Below are 24,519 nucleotides of genomic sequence, written 5' to 3'. Positions count from 1 at the left end.
ACTTCCATACGTTATAGACTTATATAACCCATTTATGCCTACTGGATTCTCCCATCCTTCTAAATCGGATCAATTTATTTCCAAAATAAGGGATGTCTAGTATACTTATTTCTATATTTAGAATATTTCTTACAGAAATTCCTTTAAGCAAACAGCGCAGACCCAGATGAGACGCCGCATCATGCCAAGGCCTTTTTTCTAGACGCTAGGCATACATGGGTTTAGATCTTTTCATGTTTTGGTAAATTGACAAAAAAAATAAAAAATGGTTGCAGATTCGCAAAATTTCGTTGAAGTTATGATATATAGGAGGAAACAGTAATACTGAACATTTACCATGCTCTAAAATATCCAATATATGCATCTATTGACGATTTCAAAACCTGAACATTATAAAGCGTTGCAAAGCGAAACGATTGAATACTTTGGAGAGTTCTGTTGTTATCGTTATATTTTGTGACACTACGAGGATTGATTATATAGAGTATAAAATAATCCGCTCATTGTATGAGCACAGATGGCAGAGTGGTTTAAGCGATAGACTTTTACTCCAGGGGTCAGTTGTTCGAGCCCAGTTGAGGGTTACTTTTTTTTCTTTCTTTAATTTTATTTCTGTTTTTTTACTGGAGCTGTTTAGATCAAATGTTTGCATTTATCAATATAAACTGTAATATTTAATGACCAACTTCAATAAATGCCAAAACCTGTAAATAGTTCCCTTTAATAAGACGTTTTAATTCCCAATAAAAATGAGCAAAGAAACAGCTCCAGGCGATTTTGCAACAATTGAATGTATGACATCAACACACACAGTGGCGCACGTGTGAATTATAGCAGAATATCGTGTGCATGATCAACGTGATATATGATTTCTTATATCCATTTTTTAACTTATGCGCGATAGTGCTTTTTTTCTTTCCTCCAGTATCTTACCATTGTTTTAAGGCAGTTCTTAATTAAATTGATTAGCAAAGTTTTCTTCAGTTTTAAATTTATATTTTATTTATTTGTGCAAAATTGTTGAATTGATAAAAGTCGTAATGTATGTAATTTGTATATATTAAGCAGAATTCTTAACTGCGATAGTCTTTTATAATTCCAATATGGAATGGCAATATACATTTGACATTTTGTAATTATTTGCATTGTTATCACCATGTATGTATATTGATGAGACTTAAATAAAGATATACTACTACTGCATGTTTACAACCGCCGGCGACATTTTACAGGGACCCGATTAAATCAAACAACTCCATCAGGTAAGTAGTGTTTACAAACGTTGAGGTTGTAGGTGTGTGATAAAAAAAATCAATCCCGGAGTATTGAACAGCAAGAAATACAAATATAATTATAGTTTGAAATGAACACAATAACATGAACATAAAATTAACAAAAGTATTATCAAACTCTTAGGTTAACACAGTTGATGAGCAATATATTATAAATGAGATCATACAATAGTACATCTGAAAACTGTTCCAGGAATTAATAAATTTGAAGACATGATAAATGTTTGCATAATTTTCATTTTCATATCAACATCCATTTAATGAAGAAAAGCTCAAGGCACTATTAGTAACAAAAACGCATTTTGAAGTAGTTGACCAGTGTAATCAATGGTGAATGATCCCTATCACATTCATACAGATCTATAAGTCGAAGTCGTCCTTGGAAAAAACAGGCTTAATGTATGTCTTTAAAGTGTCGTCCCAGATTAGGCTGTGCAGTCCGCACAGGCTTATCAGAGACGACCCTTTCGGCCTATACTGTTTTTTGTTAAGCAGAGACTTCCTTTAAACAAAAAATCACATAAAAGCTGAAAGTGTCAATCCTTATTATCATGTGCGGACTTCACAGGCTGATCTGTTACGACACTTAACGCACGTGCATTAAGCCCTGTTTTCCCATAGCGAGAGTCAAATACAAGTTCTGCTGTATCTAGCCAATTATATAACAAAAACTCAGAAAAAATGTCCACCGGATAAGTTATTAATAAACGATAGTTAAAGCTACGCAACCCTTATCCTCTAGAACAGTTAACAGTAACAATGATTAGAGTGCAATTACATACACTGTATGAAGATATAAAGCAAAGATAAACATTGAAAGATCTTGTAAATAAAACGAGTTTCCTTTTTAAGGCCTTAGACTGGCATACCTGTAAATGCCAGTAAAGTGGTTTATAATAAATATTAGCTAATGCTAAAACATAACTCAGCCTTTTGGGCATATTAGCACATGAAATCGAATATAAGATAGTGTGTCATGAATGGGAATCGTATTGCTATCATGTATAATATGCATTATAATTATGCGTCAAACTCTAATGCATAATACGAACGACTAAGACAATCTAGAACGATAAAACCTACCGTCGTAAATGATTGTGTAATGCACATGTTATTTAATATACGGGAGGCCGAACATTTCCTTTCTCAAAATCTTCATAAAAACGAAACAGGAAGTTTAAAAGATTAAAGTATGACTGGCAAAGAACATTTATCAAGATTCAATGAATTCGCTTACTATACGTGTTTAAATGTCAAAACAAGAGCACAAGGTGACATTATTATGACATCAACTATCTGACAAGTACATTAATTCCGAATAAAAGTGATAAAACTACTAGGTTTCTTTTTGGCCTTAATATCATATTTAGTTTATTTATAAACATGCTTGTTGCAAACATTTACTTTCATAATTCAATTATTAATAACAAACAAACACAGTTGAATCATACATAATATCTTAACCGATATACTGGCCGAAGCAAGTGAAGTCTGTCTAAACAGCATGATGTCAGCATGTAATAATACTACTCACAGGTGAAGACCCTGATAACATCATCATGTTATAAATAATGCCTGCAATCAATAATTAAACACTCATCTACCTGTCTAGTGGCTGTATCATCAATGTAAATATCGTTTTTCAAACATAAAAAAGTTCAGACTGAATATTTGTAATTGTGTGTCATCATAAACAGGAACAAAGAATGTAACCTCTAATCAATAACTAAGCACTGATGTGCCTGGGGTGTATGAACGATTTCAGCCATTCCTATTAAATAGGCAACAAACTGGTCACTGCGGTTTCTATATAAGTTTGAACAAAGACTCTGATCTCACTGACTTGCACTTAATGCAGTTTCGTTAAGGTATACATGGATTTGATAAGGACATTGATCAAAGATAGTCACGTGCACTTAATTGAGATTGTCTATAGTTTTTTTTCTACCATAGGTGTCCACGTCATTTAAGTGCGCACATGTTTTATGCAAGATTTGATTAAAGGTTTGATTTGTTTAAATCTAAATATAGATATAAAAGTAAGGTGAATATTTGAAAACCACAATCTTCCTTGTCTCAAACCGTATGACATTGAATCATATGTAAGATGCGTCAGCAAACGAAACAAAAAAATGTTATTGTTAAAAGTCTCGATTTCCTTGGATAAGAATTTTACATCGGTGTGAATGGATACCGATGTGGTCTATTTGCTATGTACTCGTACATTAATATGTGATCTCATTCGATAACGTACCTTCCGTTTGTGCAGGCTGTTTGATTTCATTACATTATATACTGCATGTGTATTTGCATTACCTAACTGTTTACTTAAAGCTGAAGCGGTATTTCCACTTTTTGATGACACATTTATGAGAATGTCAATTATATAGCACTATCAGGTGATCACGATAACTCAAAATATAAAAATAGAAATTATTAATGCAGTATACCCGTAGCATTAACAGGGACAAAAATCCCTTGTCTTACCCGATATGTAATGCAAAATAAATGATTGCCGTCACTTGACCTAAATGTATGTTGACAATTATCGTAAGTAAAAATGTTACTGTATTTTGGACCTTTGCGCATTATTTCAACCTGTTATTGCCTGTACAAAAGCATTGCCGCGAAGTTTCTACCTACAGTCCTTTACACCATGTAATGCTGTTGCACTGAATCATGATAAATCCGTAACAAAATATACTATTTAAACATACAAATACGCTCTTGCACAAGCATTCTCACTGAATCATGTGTACCCGGTTCCAAATCATTGCCTATGGAGTGTGGCCAAGCGTTTATGTACCATATAATACCATGTCATACCACTTCATGTTCAAAGTTGATAGTATGATTCATGCTGATTCCCGTGAGGTTTGTGAACGCCAAACGCACAATTGCATTGCCTTATTCTCTGTTTCTGCCAAATGTCAAATACAACTGACTGTCAGGTTGGCACACGTAGCACATTTATTTCTTTATTATGCCTAGATCATGCACAGAGAGATCTTTCCAAATAATACCGTTGCCTTAAGTCCTTGGCTGTATTCGGGGTTCAGCAGCATGCTTTCTAGTCAAGTTCTGTATCAACATCCGTCTCTTCGTATATGGATTCCTAAAAAATTAAGTGAGAAAAATATAGCAAAAAAAAGTTGTTCTTTGAAATACAGTTGGGATTGTTTACTTGATCGTGTAACTTCTATAATGTTTTAAAACAAACATATTTTAATTAACTTGCAGAACTGCATGTATTTTGCGTCAGTTACAAGTATGCTCATGCAATAAAAAGCATGCAAAACCTTTTGAAGTTGCAAAGTATTATACAAGCCTTCGTCAAAAACCCATAAACTGTCTTTTGGAACATACTAAGCGCTACAATTCGTATAAGTCAAATACTACGTGTAAATTTCACACAATGAATTTTGTCATTTATGTCTTGTCACAAAAACAGTATCTTATTCAATGCACAGTTAAAATATAAATGATGGTATAAAACTGCACGGTAACTAAAAAGAGCATTCATGAATGGTCTTACCCATCCGTTTGGCCTATCCAGTATCCACGGCCGAATGTTTGAGCGGAAATATCGGGTGGCATAGTTCTTCAAGGACTGACCAGCCGAGATTCCCCCCTTGACCGCCAGCATGGACGTCTGGACAAGGTAAGTGTACCACGCCACCTGTAGGAGAAAATGATGAGCGTCTATAATGGTGCACTTAATAGATTAATGAGCCGAGTTCTGGGAAAACCGGACTTAATGCATGTCCGAAGTGTCCTCCCAGATAAGCCTGTGCAGTACGAACAAGTAAGAACAAGTTCGTCTGGCACGGAGTGTTGACAAATAAATTGTTGCGTGTGCCTTATGTTTACCCTTTTTATAAAGATTGATAACGGTCGTCAATTTCAACCAGGTTAAGAATATCCATTTAGATGTTCACATGCACATGCTTTTTGTGCACAATTGGTTGATCGCAGAGAGATATTTGTCAAATAATCAGCACTGTATTTTAATTGTATATGTTTTTACTGATGACTTAAATAAGTATAAATGGTGAACATAGTAACATTATTATCACGTGTTCACAGTTCTTTTAGCAATTCTTATTTGATTAACATTTCAATGGCTAAAACACCCACCAAATAAAAAAGAATGTGTACCTGTTGATACGTAACGGTAATCAAGTAAACAAATAAGTCTCAATATAGGAAAACTGGACTGCATACATGGCGTAAAGTGTCGTTCATGATTAGATTATGCAGTCCACACAGGCTGGTCTGCATGACACTTTCCACTTTTATGGAATTTTTCGTTTCAAGCAAGTCTCTTCTAAACGTAAATAACGTTAAGGCAGAAAGTGTCGTCCATGATTAGCCTTTGCATTAAGCCCAGTTTTCCCAGAACGAGGCTATAAGAAAATGACAAAGTGCTGTTTACCTGCTCCCATCCGACAGTGTCGGCCAGTTCCCGGCTCACAGCCTGCTTGAACTCCTCGTACGTTGGCGCCTTAAGGAGGCTTTTTATGGCCGGTGCAATAAGCGGCAGTAATTGGACACTTGGCTGGGCCTGGAACCACATATCATGCTATGTCATTTAAGCGAAAAAAATAGTTTATTTTATCATTGCTTGATAATTCAAAGTCAGCAAATTAGTATATATATACGATGTAGAACAGTTTACATACATCAAAGATGGTTAACAAGTTTAGGAACAAACATGAAACTAGCACTTATTTTGAAAAAACAAAACAATCAGTAGTTTTCGTATCTCCAGACCAATATGTAGGGAAATAGTTGCGTATTAATTATATACAGTTGAGAACTCGTGAACTGTTGTTTGTTTAGCATCAGCGACGTGTAGAGCAACACTTACCCGTTCGGATTTGAAGACAGGATGAGTGTCGGCAACCTCTCGCAGTTGTCTGATAATGTCCAACTCCAAACCTGAAAAAATCAAATTATGAAACAGTTATCTACATAGTTTTATTGTGTAACGGATGATTAATCGAAATATCTTTACAATCGCTATCTAAACATAAGACAAAAATCACAAGGAATCATTAATTTCAATGTTAATGGTTTATAAGCATGAAGATTAGAAAACCCCTCTTATAATTTCTGTGAAATTTATAGAAAAATACAAAGACTTTTAATCATGATATTCGATTTTTCATTTTCAAAGTTGCATTCAAGAACTTTCGTATAAAAATATGTTCAACCCGAACAATTATTTACCAAATTTCCTCGAAGGTCACCACAATAAATTCTACATGAGATACCCAAGTGCGTCCATCAATCGCTTTATTCCGCGTGAAGCTTATCACTTACTTGAAGGTCGTCGCCTGGTTCGGAAGCTGCCCGCTTCTGATTCTGACTCGGACAATTTCTTGTTCACAATATAATCACCGATGGCTTTTAGCCTGTCTGCGATGTCATTGCAAGCACGCTGATTGTCTTTTTGATCGGCGATTCCGCCGTCTGATTCGTCCTCTACATCTTCGTCCAACCCGATCGTCGGTAATGTTGGTCCATCTGGAACATAACATATCTGGATATGAATCGCGATCAAGATTTTCGGATCGAACAGCACAAAATTATACACAACAACCACAATTTATAAAAAATGCGAGACCAACATTACCGGTACTTTAACATACATACTCTATATCACATACATGTAATATATTAAAATAAGTATTTATTTCAGTTATGGCATCATCCCATAAGGTAATAATGCTTGACTTCTTAAAAATTACACGTTCAATTGCATGAACATTAGTTTGTTACCTGTGACGTCATGGCCCCGACCGCCGTCAGTTTCAACATCGGGTGATAAATCAAAGCTGACTGGTTTAGCTGTCACTAAACCTTCTAAACGTAACTTTGAACGGTCAGGTTTTCGAGTTGGCACACACTCAATGATTTCCTGGAAAAGGTCTGTGATATCATCTTTTTGTGGTAGATCTTCAAGGGACGGATGCGTGCTTTCTGGTATCACTTCTGTTGACGGTGTTGCCGGGCATACCTCCTGTATCTCTGTCAGAACAAACTTTATATCTTGCTGCACATTCGGTTTTTCTGAAGTAGAAAAACAAAGACTCATAATGTCACAAATGAAATATGTGCATACATAATGTTTATTTTCAAATACTATTAATTTGTCATTACATTTTTATTTTATTTCTCATGGCCATGTCGTTTTGTAGATATATCGACCAACATTCACAGTTTGATTGTCATGTGTAAGTTACATTTATTTTAATTCTTTCCAAATCTATCGATAATAGACATATCCTTGAATAAGTTGTGCAGTGCAACGCTTCTTGTAATAAAATAAAACACATGGACAAAATAAGTCGAAACCGTTTGGTATAATTTAGTAATGCTTATAATGAAACACAAGACGTTTATCTACCTGAAACAATACATCTACTAAATAATGAGTTCATGTACATACGCATACCAGTTTATGTGTATGCACTATATTCAAAGGACAATTAGTTTCGGGTGAGTGAGTTCATTGTTAATGATACTATGAAGCCGACAGAAGTTGATAATTGCTCAGCATTACTCGGTAAGTATATGTGGGGTTGCATAAGGAACAAATATTGTACACATATTGTAATGCCCATGTGCGTATTCGTTAACGTATCAAAAACTGATGAAATCAGAATAACGTTACCCGGTTGTAATATATCATCTATAATAACTGATGAAATCATTAGAACGCTTTCACGTTTTAAGACGACGTCCATACAAACTGATGAAATCATAATAACTTGTATCACGTTTGAATTTACCGCCCATAACAATTTATGAAATCACAATAACCTCATCACGTTGATATGTGCCGTCCTTTAAAAAAAATGGCGAAGTCATAATTACGTTATCACGTTTCCATATACCTTGTAGAAAAACTGATGACATCATTGTAACGTTATCGCGTTTTAATGTACCGTTCATAGATTGTAAGACATAGCTGTTTTACTAATATCTTGGGTCGATCGCGAAAGCAAGTCTTCCTTAAAGTTCTAAACAGCAGTATCACGCTCAACACTCGACATAGGTGTGTCGTGGTCTTAAGTTTGAACCTTACAACCCCTTCTAGGAACGCCGTATAGATGCCACACACGCACATCAGTCTTACTGTATTAATCAGATGGTATATCACTTTATATTCACTTTATACTACGTTATGTCGGATTGATTTCAAAATATATGTTATCCGATATCATGCCCTTGTTTCTGAACACGTAATTGTATGTTGTATGTTGTAATACCTTACATATACCCGTATTGTTCATTCTGTTTTAACAATACAATTACAATCACCAGTATCTGCCTACATACATGCTACGAACAAAGCGCGTTTTCATGCCCCATTGTTTAAAGAATTCTGCATTAACCGGTGGGCGGTATTGTTTTGTTAATGCGCAAAAAACATCAAGATTGATCTCTATTATTATAATTATACAAATTAATACCATAGTCATACGATAGTAAGCACGCTGTGTCATGATACTTTTACAGTATCGTAATGAGAAAATCTTGTGGTAGACAATGTCATAATGCATGTACAAACATTATTTCCGCTAAAGCGAAACAAAATACTGATTTCGTTGGTTATTGGGTACATGTTTACAGATAGAAACGGGAAAGTTTAAAAACGGGTATGCGTCGTTAATCATCCATCTGTCACAGTGACATCAAAAGACAAACGTTAATATAATGTATTTTATACAAGACGCGGTTTGGTGGTTTTGAACGCGTGCGGTAATTATCCATGCCAAGCGGTACCAATCAGGTTAGTATGGAAAAAGCTATTGTACTTACTTTTCGAAGTTCTGAAGCTATTTCGAAATCTTTTGAAAAGGCTAGGACTCTTGTCGCCTTTAGCGCCGCTGTCGCCACTCGGTCCGCCAGAAGAAATTTCCATCTCCGGTGCAGCATTACTCAGCCGAGCACGATTGTCTCCATGTCCAACGTAAGCTACTGCATTTTCATCATCCGGGGTATTATAGGCCGAGCTGGCGACCGGATGACTCGGCTTTACTTTATGAGTATGACCTTTGTGAATTATATGAGGGGCACCATTTTGAGATTTTTCAAAGTCATTTACGTGATCACGATCTCGTCTAAAACTTTCTATCAGCCGTTCTTTGAATCGCCTAAATCTAGATTTCTTTTTTCTTGGAGACGCCATTAACCCTCGGTCCTCGTCAGTATCCGGAGAAGGATAGGACCCGGACTTTTGAGACCAGTTTCGGTTGAATGTCCTACTTTTATTGTCTAATTTTTCTGAAAGAACGTCACTCGAATTCGCTACCACTGGATCATTAGAAAGAGACCCCGGCTTGATCGGGAGGGTGTTGTATTTTTTCCTGCAGTCACCACGTGAAATGGTGACGTCACTGCATTTAGAAGTCTCTAAATCCAGATCTGTCTTTGAATGTCGCGCGTTTCCATCTTTGTCGAGTTCGTCTGCCGCTGATTGTCTGTTAAGCGCAAGTCTGTAAGAGTTCCGGCGCTTCAGCTCCTTTGGAGAGCGTTTTTTTCCAGCGATCATTTGCGAATGAGTATTAACCTGCGTGACATTGTCCCCAGTTTTGTGATGTACAGTTCCGTTTGTCCCACTCGATCCGGGGGAGAAAAATGAGAGCTTCCTCAAAGGGGATGTCACCGATTCTGGCCTCGACATCGGCACCGTAGGGTGCCGTGTGACACTTGCTCTACTAACGGACGTTGTCATTGCTGAAAATAGTATGTTGTAAATGAAAGATTCAGCACAATAAGATATCTTAACGATCAAAGTAGTAAAATCATAAAACGGGAGACAGACGCCAAATTGTTTTTGTGACGTTTGATAAAGAGAAAACTAACAACTTAAATTGTAGACAAACACTCAATGATCGAAATAGCATAAAATAAGTTATATCTATGATAAAAAATAGCAAAACAGAACCATACAAATATATTAATAAAACAATAATTATGCGTCAAGATTAAAAAAAAAACTAACATGAAAACAACAATATTATTAACATTAAGACGCGTATTAAAATTAATAATATTATTTTTGTCATTATTATTTCTATGTCACTAATTATACTACTACTACTAAAAATAATATAGAGGATATTTGTTGGATTCGCTGGATTATCGATTTTAATTCACTAGTGATCATAGAAAATAATATTTTCACGAGTGGCGCAGCCACGAGTTAAAATATATATTTTATATGATCACGAGTGAATTAAAATCGATATTCCACCGAACCCAACAAATTTTCTTTTTATTTTATGCTTTTTTTCACAGTTTATATACGTTTTATCCCACTTTTACAGCGATTTCGGTTGATTAAAGCCCCATTGATTAAATACCATCTATAATCAACGGCAGGAAATGCCGTCAATATTTCGACGAAATGACGTCATAAATCCAGCGAAATTATCAAGTCAAACAAATTTTGTTTAAATGAAAAGGTTTACAAAATAAAAAAGTGGGATAAATAGAATAATAGATTAGTGTTGATTATAGATCAGGTTTATCATGCTCGGCACGAAAACGAAAAAGCACTCGCCAAGGCTCGTGCTTTTTTTTCTAAGCCTCGCATGATAAACCTGATCTATAATCAACACTAATCTATTATTCTCTATGTTAAAGAGTTTAACTAAAGAATTTCGCTGGGAAACTGACGTCATTTCGTCAACAAATGACGTCATTTAACATAATCATTGTTTGAAACAGTGACATTATTAGTTTTAATTCACTGATATTTTTCTATAAACCATCGGAAAGCATAAAATAAAAGATTTCCCTTATAAGCATCATCATTATTATCTTAATTAAAAGTATAATCATTATTACTTTAAAAAAGTTTAAATTATTTGTATCGTCATTATTAATCAAACACTTACTGTTAAAATCGCCTCCGTGTCCCATAAAGGCGCTTTTAATGTGTTTAACATCCAGCTACAAAACAAATAATAAACTTATTTAAGGTTTATTTAACAAGCGTAGGGTGGTCATTAAACTCGCTTTTAAACACTCCGTAAAAATACAACAATGAAATGTAAACATTTAATCTAGACTTGCGCAGTGTAGATACCCCAGAGGGCGTTGACTGCGCATACGTCAGACAATCGACACTCAAATGTAATGTGCTATTTTTAGAAATTGCATACCCATATTAGATCTTTAGATTAAAAACTAAAAATATCAATTTTACTATTTGCATGTCAACATAATGGATACACTATTTATAGTGTTTTTTTATCTCAATGAAGTGCTGATCTCTTTCCGGGACAGATTTGTCAGAATGGTCCGACCAAGTTTGTGGTTTTTATTCATTTTCGAGAGTAGTGTTGTTTATCTTTAATTGGGACCAAACATGTCCTGTTCGCACAGCTCTGAAGAATATATTTGTTCAACCAACGTAAACTTCATTCTTCCTGTATAGCGAGCTTGCTCGCATAAGAGCACACACCTTTACCTTTCTTAATTTTTTTACCGTACATCAACAAATTACCCCGTTTAATGGACACCCATGACCTATCAAGTTATCAACAGTATGTTTTTACTTTAATATTCAAGCGCCGCACCTTTATATGTCGGCATCGAACCATAAAAATGTACTTCTTTCTCCAATATAAATAATAAATATCCGTATTATTAAAATATTATGTCTATCTCTACCGGGTATTGACAGTAGATTATATGTCCAGTCTTCTCAAGCCTTCATCAAAACAATCAATATTGATTCATCGCACAAGCACGCAACTGCATTCGCGAGCTTTCACTTATCAATTAATTCTATTTTATCAACACCACAAGTAAACTAACGAACATTGCCACATGCGGAAATTGTGAATACAAATATCGACCGCATCTATTGGTTGTAAACAACCCTCTTCATAGCATTTTGCACCCGAGTACAAAATACGAGTATGAAATGTGCCGCCAATTAATGTTCATGCAATTATTTTTGCATTTTCTTATTTTTCTGAAAAAGTTCTCATCTGTCAATCAGAACAAATAAGAAACAATAAAAATCACTTTGGAAATGTGTTAACGTGTTTAATAGAAATTGCGTAATGGTTGAATCATAATAGATGATAGCTTGTATAAATGAATGTCAAATATGACAAATTTAATATTGAACAGATGACTGCATTTTTCCATAATGTTCACTTGTTACAATCAAACGACACTGTATAGTCCAATCTGTCGCATAGATTTTCATATGGCGAGTCACATAGATAAGAAAATTGGTAAGTTTATTTTGGAGAAAGCCGACGTGATCATTGGTATTCCATGTAATGACGTCATCCAGGTATGATATGAAAACATGTGTTATAGATCTTGTATAGGGGCTTTTCTGTAGCCTGTATTTGTCACACTGTGCAACTATCACGTGCCGAGTATATTCGTACGAAAAAAATGATAAGGCACGTTCATAGTTTAAATGATAGTCTGCTTGATTTAATTTTTTTACATTTAAGTGGATGGTCTACAAAAAGAGTAATTGCAAATCCTTTTATATCATATAAAAACATTTACTTTCAAAATCCCGAAGCTAATGTTGTTACGTGTTAAGCTCTCCTCTCCGTAGATTAAGCACTTGAGTCTCGCTTTGGGAAAACAGGGCTTAATGCACATGCGGAAAGTGTCGTCCCAGATTAGTCTGCGCAGATCGCATAGGCTAATCAGGTACGAAATTATCCGTTTTTATTTTATTTTTCGTGTCGTCCCTTATGAGCATGGCGGACTTTACGCTCATGCATTAAAACCCGTTCTCCCAGAGCGAGACTCACTTGTTACAATAACAAATAGTTCTGTACATCAGTTCTGCATGTTTGCGTACGCGTTACCGTTAAAAAAAGCTACTTTCGGAGACCGTCCGGGATTAAATTTGCGGAGTTTTGCCATAAAGCATGTTCGTTTAAGAAAGGTTGCGGTCGACATCACGTAGCGCAAAATGATACAGAGGGTTCGAGAATTTCATACCGAATGAGTACCGATCGTATTTTAAAGTTGCGAACGCATTTAAAAACATGCTAAACAGTGGTTGGTCTGATAATTGTGGCTTTTTTATTGTCGATAAACATATCGTTTGCTATAGGTACCAGGGGACAAAAATATTTATAAATTGCACTCGTCCTGCAGGACAAGTGCATTAAAATTTTCACTCGTCCTGCAAACACATGCACTTGTCCTTCAAATATGTGTGAAAGAAAGATTGCAAAGGACTGATATGACAAACAATGTTTCCTATATCACTGCTAAAATGCTGCTTACTTAGTTATTCATGCCAGCTGATCACAGAAGAAATGTTAACTTACTTTATTTATGAGGAACACAAAATAAATAAATGAAGACAAATTTGTTTTTTCCTTTTTCTAATGCTTGCGTGCTTTCCATTTCGAATGGTTGAACATCGCTCCTGCCCCCTTTAAAGAACGCTCGTATGTCAGACATTTTTCAGACGAAATTCAGACTGGTTTAAAACCGTACTTCGCAGTAAAATAATTCTTTAAAAAAAATCAATACTTACAGTGAATGAAGTCAGATGGTTCCCTGTCAACATGGACACGCAAAGTTTACACCAAAAAGCCAATATTTACTCGGGACACAGTCTCGCATAACAACGCGCACCTGCTGTATGAAATTTACAATTACGATTTCCGGTTCATTCGCGATCTACTTTCGGAATAGATATGCTTTAAGAAATGATTTTATTTAATGAAAAAGAGTCTTACTGGTCAGAAAATACATATTTTAACATCAGTTTTTTTTCACTCGTCCTGTAGGACGAGAGCTTTGGGGAAATTCACTCGTCCTTTCAAGATTTCACTCGTCAATACGAGCGGACGAGTGGAATTTTTGTCCCCTGGGTACACTTCGGGTGTTAGACGTTTGTGTGCCTACAAACTTGTTTGGTTTATATTGCTATTGTTGACTTCTTTGTCCATAGTATAGTGGGATGTGCTGGTGCAGTATTGCATCACTCAGATTTTAATGAAAACCAGCTTGAGCATTCAGGACTTTACACCTCATCCGAATTCGAGCGTGCAATACGGTACAACCTTACAGGTGGTAAATCGTTTTCGTGAGATTACGCCTGTTTTGCATCATGAAACGTATACACTTAAACCCGAATGTGTCACTAAACTAACTATTTGAGTCCTTTAAAAATTAAAACTAGTCAACTCTACAACTAGGCTCTGGCTGAAATATGAATATGTCATTGGGCAATACACTGATAGTGAAAAATAATGCGCCAGTAAACAACAACAGACGTTTTGCACGGTTGGCGCACATGTACTAGTACTGTTTGTTAATATTCTAGCACGTTGCTATGTAGTATAACCAGCAAGGTCGGTACAATAAAGCACATGTTTCAAATGCACAATAGCACACAAAGTGTAAGAGCAGCGTAAAGCACTTGTGATGTAAGTACGATAGTTTATATAGCTCTACTTAGCAAGAACGGATATCGATCGATAGATTACAGCACCAAACACACGTATACAGTACGCTTTGTATATAGCAAGTATTCACATTAAGTAACTTGATGTTTATTACATAGCAAATACTAGTTATTTGCAAGGTAGTCGTGATTTTATAATAAAAAAAACAACATTTGCGATGTCCCGAAATCAACGTAACGATACGATAGTTCATAGATTTCTAACCGAAAATATTTTTTACCGTACAAATAAAACCAGTGTATGAAACAATCAGCAAATATATTAACATAGAAGAGGTGTTAGATGTGCTATTCAAAGAAAATTTCAATTTCATCCAAGCATGAGAGTGGCAGTACATTTATGAATTTTTACGACCGTAATATATTTAAACCCACAATGCTAGTTCTGGCTACCATAACTTTTAATGTCGCTTTTTATGATTTTTGACAGGCGTTAGGTCTGTCAATACTATATAAACTGTACGCTGAAGTTTCTTTAGCTACCACAATGCATGACTTGACTGACGGAGGTTTAAGTAAACACATCAAATGAACATAATTAAGCCTCAAGTTGTGCAAAAAGGTGTAAATGTGTATGAACTTATACATGTCTACAGTATGTTATCACAATAACAAGGGGGTAATCATTGAAACAAGCGCCTTAAAAATATATGACACGCCATTTTATGTTCATACATGACATACTTTTCACCACCTTGAAAGCACATGTAACAATAAATACGGATTATTGCCATAGCGACACATTAACACAACACTGTCTGTTTCCTGTCCGAAACTGACTTCGCGGTAGAAGTTGAACTCTGTTTTATATTAATAGTCTGATGATGTATTGTTCTTAAAATTACAAGCATTATGATTTTTGTAGTAAGTAAATATTAATCAAAACAGCTATAAATTTGCTAAATGTTTTAAATTTGCTCACCTGTATAGGCTTTACAACAGCAGTCTTATAGCGTTTAAATCCTAAATAAATTTAACGATCCACTTGTCCACAAAGTCTGTTTTGTTTACTTTATGTTTGCTTTTAGGTTCCTGTGAGGTCCGTCATCGGGAAAAACCCACAACTTATTAAAATCAAAATCACCTGTGTGTCGTCTTATAAAGCACTAAAAATAGATTTAATCCATTCGTCATTTCCTGTACGGCTAACCTGGAGATCTGCTGACACTTGCGGTGATATATTGATGACAGTAGTTATATCAATACATGCACAAACGCGTTCGTAAAGATACAAATATTCGCTTTACGGTGCAGGTTATTATTGTGTCATTAAAATCGCAACCCAATCATTATATCATTTCAATTAAAAACGCAATGTTTAAGTACATGTATATGTATCAATCCAGGGGCGTAGCTAGCATTTTTTGAGCTGTAGGCCCGGGATTGATACATAAAAACAGGGGATACGGGGGTCTTCCCCCTGAAATTTTTTAAATCCTATAACGCCTGAGGTGAGATTTAAAGCATATCTGGACAAATAATAAGATAAGACGTTGGCCTGTTTTTCTTTGATATTTTAATGTTTTATCTAAATGTCAGAGAACTAAATTTTACTGTATTATCTTTATACCAGAGAACTAAATTTTAAAACAATATGGAAAAAAGAAACATGGATCGGAATACGGGGGCAAGTGCTCCATTTTAATTTTCCGCGGTCATAAACATCATTAGGAATGTTTCTTAAAAATCCAACAATAATCGATTACAACTTACTATAGTGTTAGAAGGGAGACAAGTAGATCTACATGTAGATCTATGTTAACTTGTTACAGCAAGTCGCGTGAAAAGTAGCGAGCTAGAATCTATGCACATAGAAGCAAGTAGAGTTGATAACTGGAAAATATGTACTTTGAACAAGACCAGAATCCATTGTCTGAGGATTATGTCAATATGAAATGCAGATTTCTAACACCTCACCCTCTAGGGTTAACAATTTAATGTGTTTTTCGAAGTTGAAGCATTTTAATTATTTTCATGTTTCAAAAAAAAAAAGTAGGCCCGGGCCTGCTGTGCGTAATTGCAGCTACGCCGCTGCAATCAGTAGATATATTCACGAATCATATAGATACATGATCGTTCAACGTATTAATACGGAATACCGTTAGTGCCATCGTGGTTACACATTAAAATGCAGAGGGTGACAATGCGATGGTACGATGGCGACAATGCGATAGTACGATGGCGACAATGCGATAGTACGATGGCGATAATGCGATAGTACGATGGCGACAATGCGATAATAAGATGACGACAATACGACAACGCGAAAGTACGATGGCGACAATGCGATAGTCATATCGTACTGTCGCCATCGTACTATCGCGTCATCGTACTGTCGCCATCGTATTATCGCATTGTCGCCATCGTACTATCGCACTGTCGCCATCGTATTGTCACACTGTTGCATTGTCGTCACCGTACTGTCGCATTGTCGTCTATCGCCTTCAGGTACACATGCGCACATCGTATTTCTTCCGAGATGGAGCCACTTTTAAAAATACTTTACAGTTCGGCATACCTTACATCAATACCCATTCTATAACTTAATAAGCATTTGATTTCACTGTAACCTCTTTCAAAGTACATCTTTAAAAAGTCATCTATTTTGTTTCTGCTATAAGAATAGTTTGTGTACCGGAGGGCGATAGTCGACAATGCGATAGCACGATGGCGCCAATGCGATAGTGCGATAATACGATGACGACAGTGCGACAATACGATGGCGACAGTGCGATAGTACGATGTCGTCATCGTTATATCGCGTTGTCGCATTGTCGTCATCGTACTATCGCATTGTTGCCATCGTACTGTCGCATTGTCGCCATCGTACTATCGCGTTGTCGTCATCGTACAATCACATTGTTGCCATAGTACTATCGCATTGTCGCCATCGTACTATCGCATTGTCGCCCTCTGGATTTTAATGTGTAACCACGATAGTACTGACGGAATTCCGTACATTAATATTTATGCATACGCCCATTGTCAATTAAAGGGACATTTTCATTTTTTAACTGTCCCGAGCCAATATATTTTAATTGAAACTAAATGTGCTGAGTTTTCAAGCTGTTTTGGACAGACAACGATGGCTGTTACCCGAACACAGCAATTTTTACCCAATTAAAAAGTCATTTTAAGTTGATATTTGACGACATATACATCTAAAATGTAATATTTCCAATGTCCCAGGCGTGGGTGATAAAGTGTTAGGGACACAACATATAATTAACTGAAGATTTAGAGAGGGTTTTTGTTTGTGAACTGAAGGAAACATTACTGGAAAACATTAAAATATGCATTTGACACTGAAAGCATGCTCATAATGTTCACATAACATATTAAATGAGTGTCCAGTAAACTGCGGTAAGATACGTTAACAAATTTTGGCAACACATATCTGGTATGAAATAATGTGAATATAGTTTTAATTATATGTATATGAAATTGGCAGTGGTCACATTATATGTTTATAATAGTAATAAGACTCATCATTTGAGAATTTAAACACCACAAATTGACGAAATTCGAATTTTAATTGTTGCGTACATTTTGTGTAAGATACGTTAATACTCTATCGACTGAATAATCCAAATGAACACAACTATGATATTCCAGGTTAAGTTTCCTTAGTCACCTGCTCTATAATGACAAGATATAGCACATTTATTGTAATTCGAACGACAAACATTATGATGGTGATAAAAACTAAAAATGCTGGTAAGATACGTTATGGTAAGATACGTTAATATGCTTTTATGTAATCAGTTTCCTATTTGTCAAAATCCTATATTTAGATTCTTTAAACCACACACGTGCATAACTAACATTAGATAGACTCGAAAGAACCATGTTCTTGGGTAATTACCATAGTTTTGTAGGCAGGTTGATTATAACTTGATATAAAGTTTGATTTTGGACCCGTGGTTAATTTAATACGTTATAGCTGGGATAAGTTACCGTTTTAGAATAATTTGTTTTGTGTTTAACATGATATTATACTTTAATCTTAATATTTAAAGGTCTTGTTAATGAATGGATGTGCGGTTTAGTGCATAACACGTAACAAACAGGCTTAACGTATCTTACATAAAGTTAACGTATATTACACGCTGTATGTTATGTTTAGGGCACAATGTTTATAAGATGAATTTTATTCTGTCAGTAAATGCGTGCTTGGGTGATATAACAATGGTCAAAATTACATTACAATGTAAGTTAGTATATAGTTTGACAATACTAATACTCCATTAGGCCTTGTGTTTTTTATATTGTATTTAACGTATCTTACAATTTTGCTAACGTATCTAACATTTCTATCCGAACTCCACCATGGGTATATCAGACAGAATACAGTGATAGGGAAATAATTTAAATGTGAATGACCTGCAGTGACATGGTAAATTTAATAATTGGACATGTTACAGTAGTATATGAGCTAGATACCTTCATGAAATGCGCAATGACATAAAGCAGTTTGTTTACAATAAACTGCACAATCTGTGTGTCATGGAGAATGCAGACTTTAATAAACGTATAATAATAATACCATTAATGAAGACCGCTGTCTTTTTTAAATTAACCTTATCTAATAGCTGTCACTGTGTTAGTACATGAGCTTTTCTTGGCACTGTATACAGTTAAGATGATAAAAATAATTACAAAAAAATATAAACTTAACAACGAGTGCTCGTACCGTTAGATTTCATACGATTTTTATATTCATCAAATTTATTTAAAGGGATCTTTTCACGCTTTGGTAAATTGACAAAATTGAAAAAAGTTGTTTCAGATTCGCAAATTTTCGTTTTAGTTATGATATTTGTGAGGAAACAGTAATACTGAACATTTACCATGGTCTAATAGAGCCATTATATGCATCTTTTGACGATTTTAAAACCTAAAAATTATAAAGCGTTGCAACGCGAAACGATTGAATAATTTGGAGAGTTCTGTTTTTGTCGTTAAATTTTGTGAAACTACGAAGATTGCTTATATAAGGTATAAAATACGTTCAGCATGTGTACTCGGCGGAATAGCTCAGTAGGTTAAAGCGTTTTTACTTCAGGACTCTGGCAGGACTCCAGGGGTCACTGGTTCGAAACCTAGTCCGGGCAATGTTCTTTTCCTTTTTTTAATTTTATTCTTGATTTTTTACTGGAGCTTTTACGATCCAATGTTTACATTTATCGATATAAAGCATTTAATGAAAAAGTTAAAAAATGCCAAAATCTGTGAAAAGGCCCCTTTAAAATTCATGGTGATCTTATTTGATTATACCGGTATAAGACTACCTATAAGTTACTTATAATGTAAGACTTCTGACATAAACAGTTTGATAATGATCTAACTTGATTCTTTTACAGAATAAACAATGAACTAAAGTAATTTTTTTTAATAAGCACAAGTAGCAATTTGCATACTTTCTCTTTTTTTTTCATTGAGGATGTAGACTGTGTATTTGTGTTAATGGAATTTTATAGATACAGCCACTGTAATAATAAAACATCGACTAATTAATAGTTTAAACAGATATTGAGCAACAGACTAGGCACGATATTGTTCTCTAAAAAAGATTCACACTGTAAGATACGTTAACTTTTGTAGTGGCATACAATGCCAAAATATCAGTCCAATATATGGCTTACATGGGATAATTTTAAACTCATAATGCATAATGTATATATAAAAATATTGTTTTCAGCTTAAACTAGCAAGCATCTTAAAAAAGGAGTTTAGTTGACACTTGAAGGTTAAATGTATGATACGTTAACAATTTCATGTTTTTTGCAGTTATTTCAGCATGTGGTTTTGTTTAGACTTTTAAACGATTTTACTTCTAGAGAAAGGCAAGTCAGTCATTCATTGATATGTTTTTGTTCTAAAAAGTGCTTTCTGCAATGCCTGATATAATTTTGTAAGATACGTTAAAAAGAAGTACAATTCCTTTTACCAAAATAGGAACCATTCTCTGCACACATGAACTGCAAATTATTTCACTGTAAATGAAATACTAATAGACTGGTGTAATGACAGCAATATTTCTGAAGAATCTGTTTGTCTTACAAGTACACTACACATGACAGGAAGCCATCCTTGATCTCGTTTATTTTATATACATTTATTATAACTTTTATGATAAATTATTCCTTAAAAGGCAAAGTCATACGGAAAAACTTATCATGGTTATTATACTATATCATTCCTTCACTCAAATGAATGATATATCTTTGGATAGTTGTCAATTTTGTAGTCCTAATTTGAAATGATATAATATATAACGTATCTTACAGAGTATGTTATATATACGATTTTGTAGTGACTGTCATGTTTATTGAAAGCACACACAATGTACCCATATCCAATTTTTCATCATGCATAGTCTAAAGTTTCAATTGGTTGCATCAAAATTTCACTAACTACAAGTTGGTTTTTAACTACTTGAAATGAAAATGTCCCTTTACTTGACAATGGGCGCTTAATATTGTCCGGGTTTGCATCTGCTTGTGTATAATGAGTGTCTCTTTAAGGTTATTATGTAGCTATCATGTGTAGCATTAGATGGGATGGAGGAAATAAAGTGAGCAGAAAAGGCGCGCGCCCTCGAAAGTTGTTCAAGGTTCGACTTTTTAATATCGCACTTTATTATTTATAAGAAAGCTCTGTGATGTGATGGGCTTTATACAGTAAATTTAGAGTAAGTTGTAAGTTAGCATTTTTCGTTTGACAGTTTGTTTCTTGAAACGTACAAAAACAAATGACGGAATTAGGTCGTCTGTGTCAAACCGAACAAAAGTTGCTAACGGGAAAACAGATGCAACTTACATGTTGTTTGGCGTTTCACACTGAAAAAAGTAAAGGGCATATCGTACAGACGTACTCGTTAATACAACTTTGCAAAAATATAAGAACCTGAGTTTCTTGCAACCCGAACAGAAGAAAGTGAAAGGTATATCGTACAGACGTATAAAGTACATGTAATTAAACTTTGCACAAATAAGTATATGTGCATGTTACAATGGCGTGTGATGTGCAGTTTGATGCGTTTGTAAACAGTTGCTGATGGTTAAAAAATATTTCGCCGCCCTCCCTCCCCCCTGCCAACTCATGTATAAATAAACAGGAGTTATCATACCTCTGCATAAAAAAGGATCTGTTGATGATGTTAATAATTATAGAGGGATAACACTTGTTAGTTGTTTTTCCAAGTTGTTTACAACCATTTTAAACAAACGTATAGAATCGTTTTGTGAAGATAATGCTAAAATTTCAGATGCACAATTTGAATTAACAAAAGGTTGTTCAACTGTTGATGCTATTTATATCTTGTTGTCTGTTGTGCAGCATTTTTTAAATGAAAACAAACGTTTGTATGCTATATACGTTGATTTGCTCAAATGTTTTGATAGTATATATCGTAATGCATTATGGTTAAAAATGTATTGATCTGTGGTACAAGGTAAACTATTGAGAATAATTAAGAATATGTATGAAAATTAAATCTTGTGTTAAGTCGTGTACATCATATTCCGAATGCTTGAGTTATGCTGTCGGTCTATGACAAGGGGAGGTAATGTCCCCGAATCTTTTTTCACTGTTTGTAGAAGATTTGAAACTATTTTTACAAGATAGCACATTGTCTGGCCTAAATATAGACGACATAACCTTAATTTTATTGTTATTTGCGGATGACATGGCTATTCTAGGTAAATCACCAGAAGAAGTACAGAATCATTTAGATAACCTGTATGTCTATTATAATACATGGGGGCTTAATGTTAATACTTCAAAAACAAAAATAATGGTTTTTCGTAAAAGGGGTAAAATTCGAAAAGATGAAAAATGGACATATAATGGCCAAGATATAGAAATCGTCGACATGTTTAATTATCTCGGCACTGTTTTGAATTACACTGGTAGTTTTAATTTAAATCAAGAACATTTGGTTGGGAAAGCCCTTAAGGCTATGAATATCTTACTTTATAAATGTAAGCAGTATGATCTTAAGCCGAAATTATTTTGTCAGTTGTTTGATTCTTTTGTTGGATCTATTTGTTGTTATGCCTCTGAAATATGGGGTTTTAATAAATCAAAAGAGATCGAACGCATTCATTTAAAATTTTGCAAGAGATTGTTAAATGTGAAAATAAACACATGTAACGCTACAGTTTATGGTGAGGTAGGCAGATATCCATTATATGTAAATAGATATGTAAGAATTGTTAATTACTGGTTAAAAATTATTAACAGTAAAAATATTATTATACAAACTGTTTATATGCAAGCATTAAACGATTGTAATAAGGGATGCAACAAGTGGGTCGCAAATGTTAAACAATTGTTAAACGATTTCGGATTTTCCTATGTTTTTGAAGCTGCAAATATAACTAATAGTCATGCTTTTGTATGTGAATTTAAATGCAGAATTATTGACACCCTTAAACAAGAATGGTTTGGTGATATGAATAGAATTTCTATTCTAGATATGTATAGAATGTTTAAAACTACTCTTGAATATGTAAACTACTTAGATTTATTACCCAAGAGTCTACGTTTATACTTTGTGAAATTAAGGGCTTCTGCCCATCCATTTAGAATTCAGATCGGAAGATACGCACGCAACAATATTCCCCGTGAAGAACGTTATATCCTGTGTTGTAATAAACGGCACATAGAGGATGAATTCCATTTCATTTGTGTTTGTTCATGTTACCGTTTTCTACGGCAAAAATTCATTAAACGTTTTCATTTCATGAATCCATCGGTTGTTAAGTTTCATAGTTTATTAACATCAACTTGTAAATCTGAAATATTAAACGTGTGTAAATATGTAAAGGAAGCATTAATTGTACGAAATGCTATTTTAAATACCACTACTTGATTTTGATTAATAGTTTGACTTCCTTGAAAGAAGTGTATGTATCACTTTGAAGTCACTGATAGTATTTGCAATAGTTCGTCCTTACTGCCTTTAAAATTATTATGTTTTTCCTTGTCCAAATCGCTATTGTTCTCTGTTCTTATTTTGTTTAGAAATGTCATTTCATTGAATTTAGCTCTGAAATTTCATTTAGCTTACTAACATATATACATAATTATATTGTTTTGGTTACCTTCTATAGTATACTGATACGTGACATTACTTTATTTATAATTATATGCATTAAAGACGATGTACATTCACGATTTGGGATCGTTGATTTTTTTATGATAAGAATAAATTAGTTAAAGTTAGATTGATACCCCTACACTAAACGGAACTTTTTAGCGCGAAAGCTATATCCAAAACAAGTACATTTGGAAAATACTAAAACATGTATGCATAATCTACCACTTGCACGCGATTTAACAATGGTTAATTTTATTTCGGAATAAAGTTATAATAGTGATAGTTATATAATACTTGCTTTAAGTTTGAAACCATTCTTCAGGAGCTAGTTCATCGAAAAACGTTTACATGGCAATATAGTGTGTATGTAAATTTCATAACAAGGCTCCTTATTTAGACACATTTCAAACTAGAGGTTACCAAAAAACGGCTGATGGGGTAATTTAAATATGGATAATTTGAATTAAATCTAAAGAGCCTTTCCTGAGAAACTAGCTCATAAAAAAACAACGACATAAAACCATGATCTGATAGCGATCCTGTGGCGAGTAGAAAAGCTTGCATTTCCTACAATAACTCTAGCTAAAAATTCACAGCCCATGTAAGGCATGTTAGCTTTATGAAAATTTATTTTC

General features: G+C 34.5%; 1 protein-coding gene across 3 annotated transcripts; it reads right to left on the bottom strand.

Moving 5' to 3' along the window:
* Positions 1-1,323: 1,323 nt before the first annotated feature.
* Positions 1,324-15,908, bottom strand: LOC127850185 (uncharacterized). 3 transcript variants are annotated; one of them, XM_052383012.1, is made up of 9 exons: positions 15,701-15,908; positions 11,207-11,261; positions 9,123-10,040; positions 7,077-7,367; positions 6,618-6,821; positions 6,163-6,233; positions 5,728-5,856; positions 4,828-4,971; positions 1,324-4,407 (listed from the first exon to the last, which is right to left on the bottom strand). In XM_052383012.1, exons 2-9 carry the CDS (start codon positions 11,229-11,231, stop codon positions 4,363-4,365), a joined length of 1,827 nt encoding a protein of 608 aa, XP_052238972.1. In that variant the 5' UTR covers positions 11,232-11,261; positions 15,701-15,908; the 3' UTR covers positions 1,324-4,362. The 3 variants fall into 3 exon arrangements, with proteins under 3 accessions (XP_052238972.1, XP_052238973.1, XP_052238971.1); XM_052383013.1 differs by lacking the exon at positions 15,701-15,908 and having other exon boundaries at positions 7,077-7,257; positions 7,291-7,367; positions 11,207-11,409; XM_052383011.1 differs by lacking the exon at positions 15,701-15,908 and having other exon boundaries at positions 11,207-11,407.
* Positions 15,909-24,519: the final 8,611 nt, after the last annotated feature.

Source organism: Dreissena polymorpha, chromosome 11, assembly GCF_020536995.1.
Source record: "Dreissena polymorpha isolate Duluth1 chromosome 11, UMN_Dpol_1.0, whole genome shotgun sequence".
In the NCBI taxonomy this organism is placed as follows: Eukaryota; Metazoa; Mollusca; class Bivalvia; order Myida; family Dreissenidae; genus Dreissena; species Dreissena polymorpha.
Note: the sequence above shows the minus strand (reverse complement) of the source record. Positions and strands in the feature narration are given on the sequence as shown.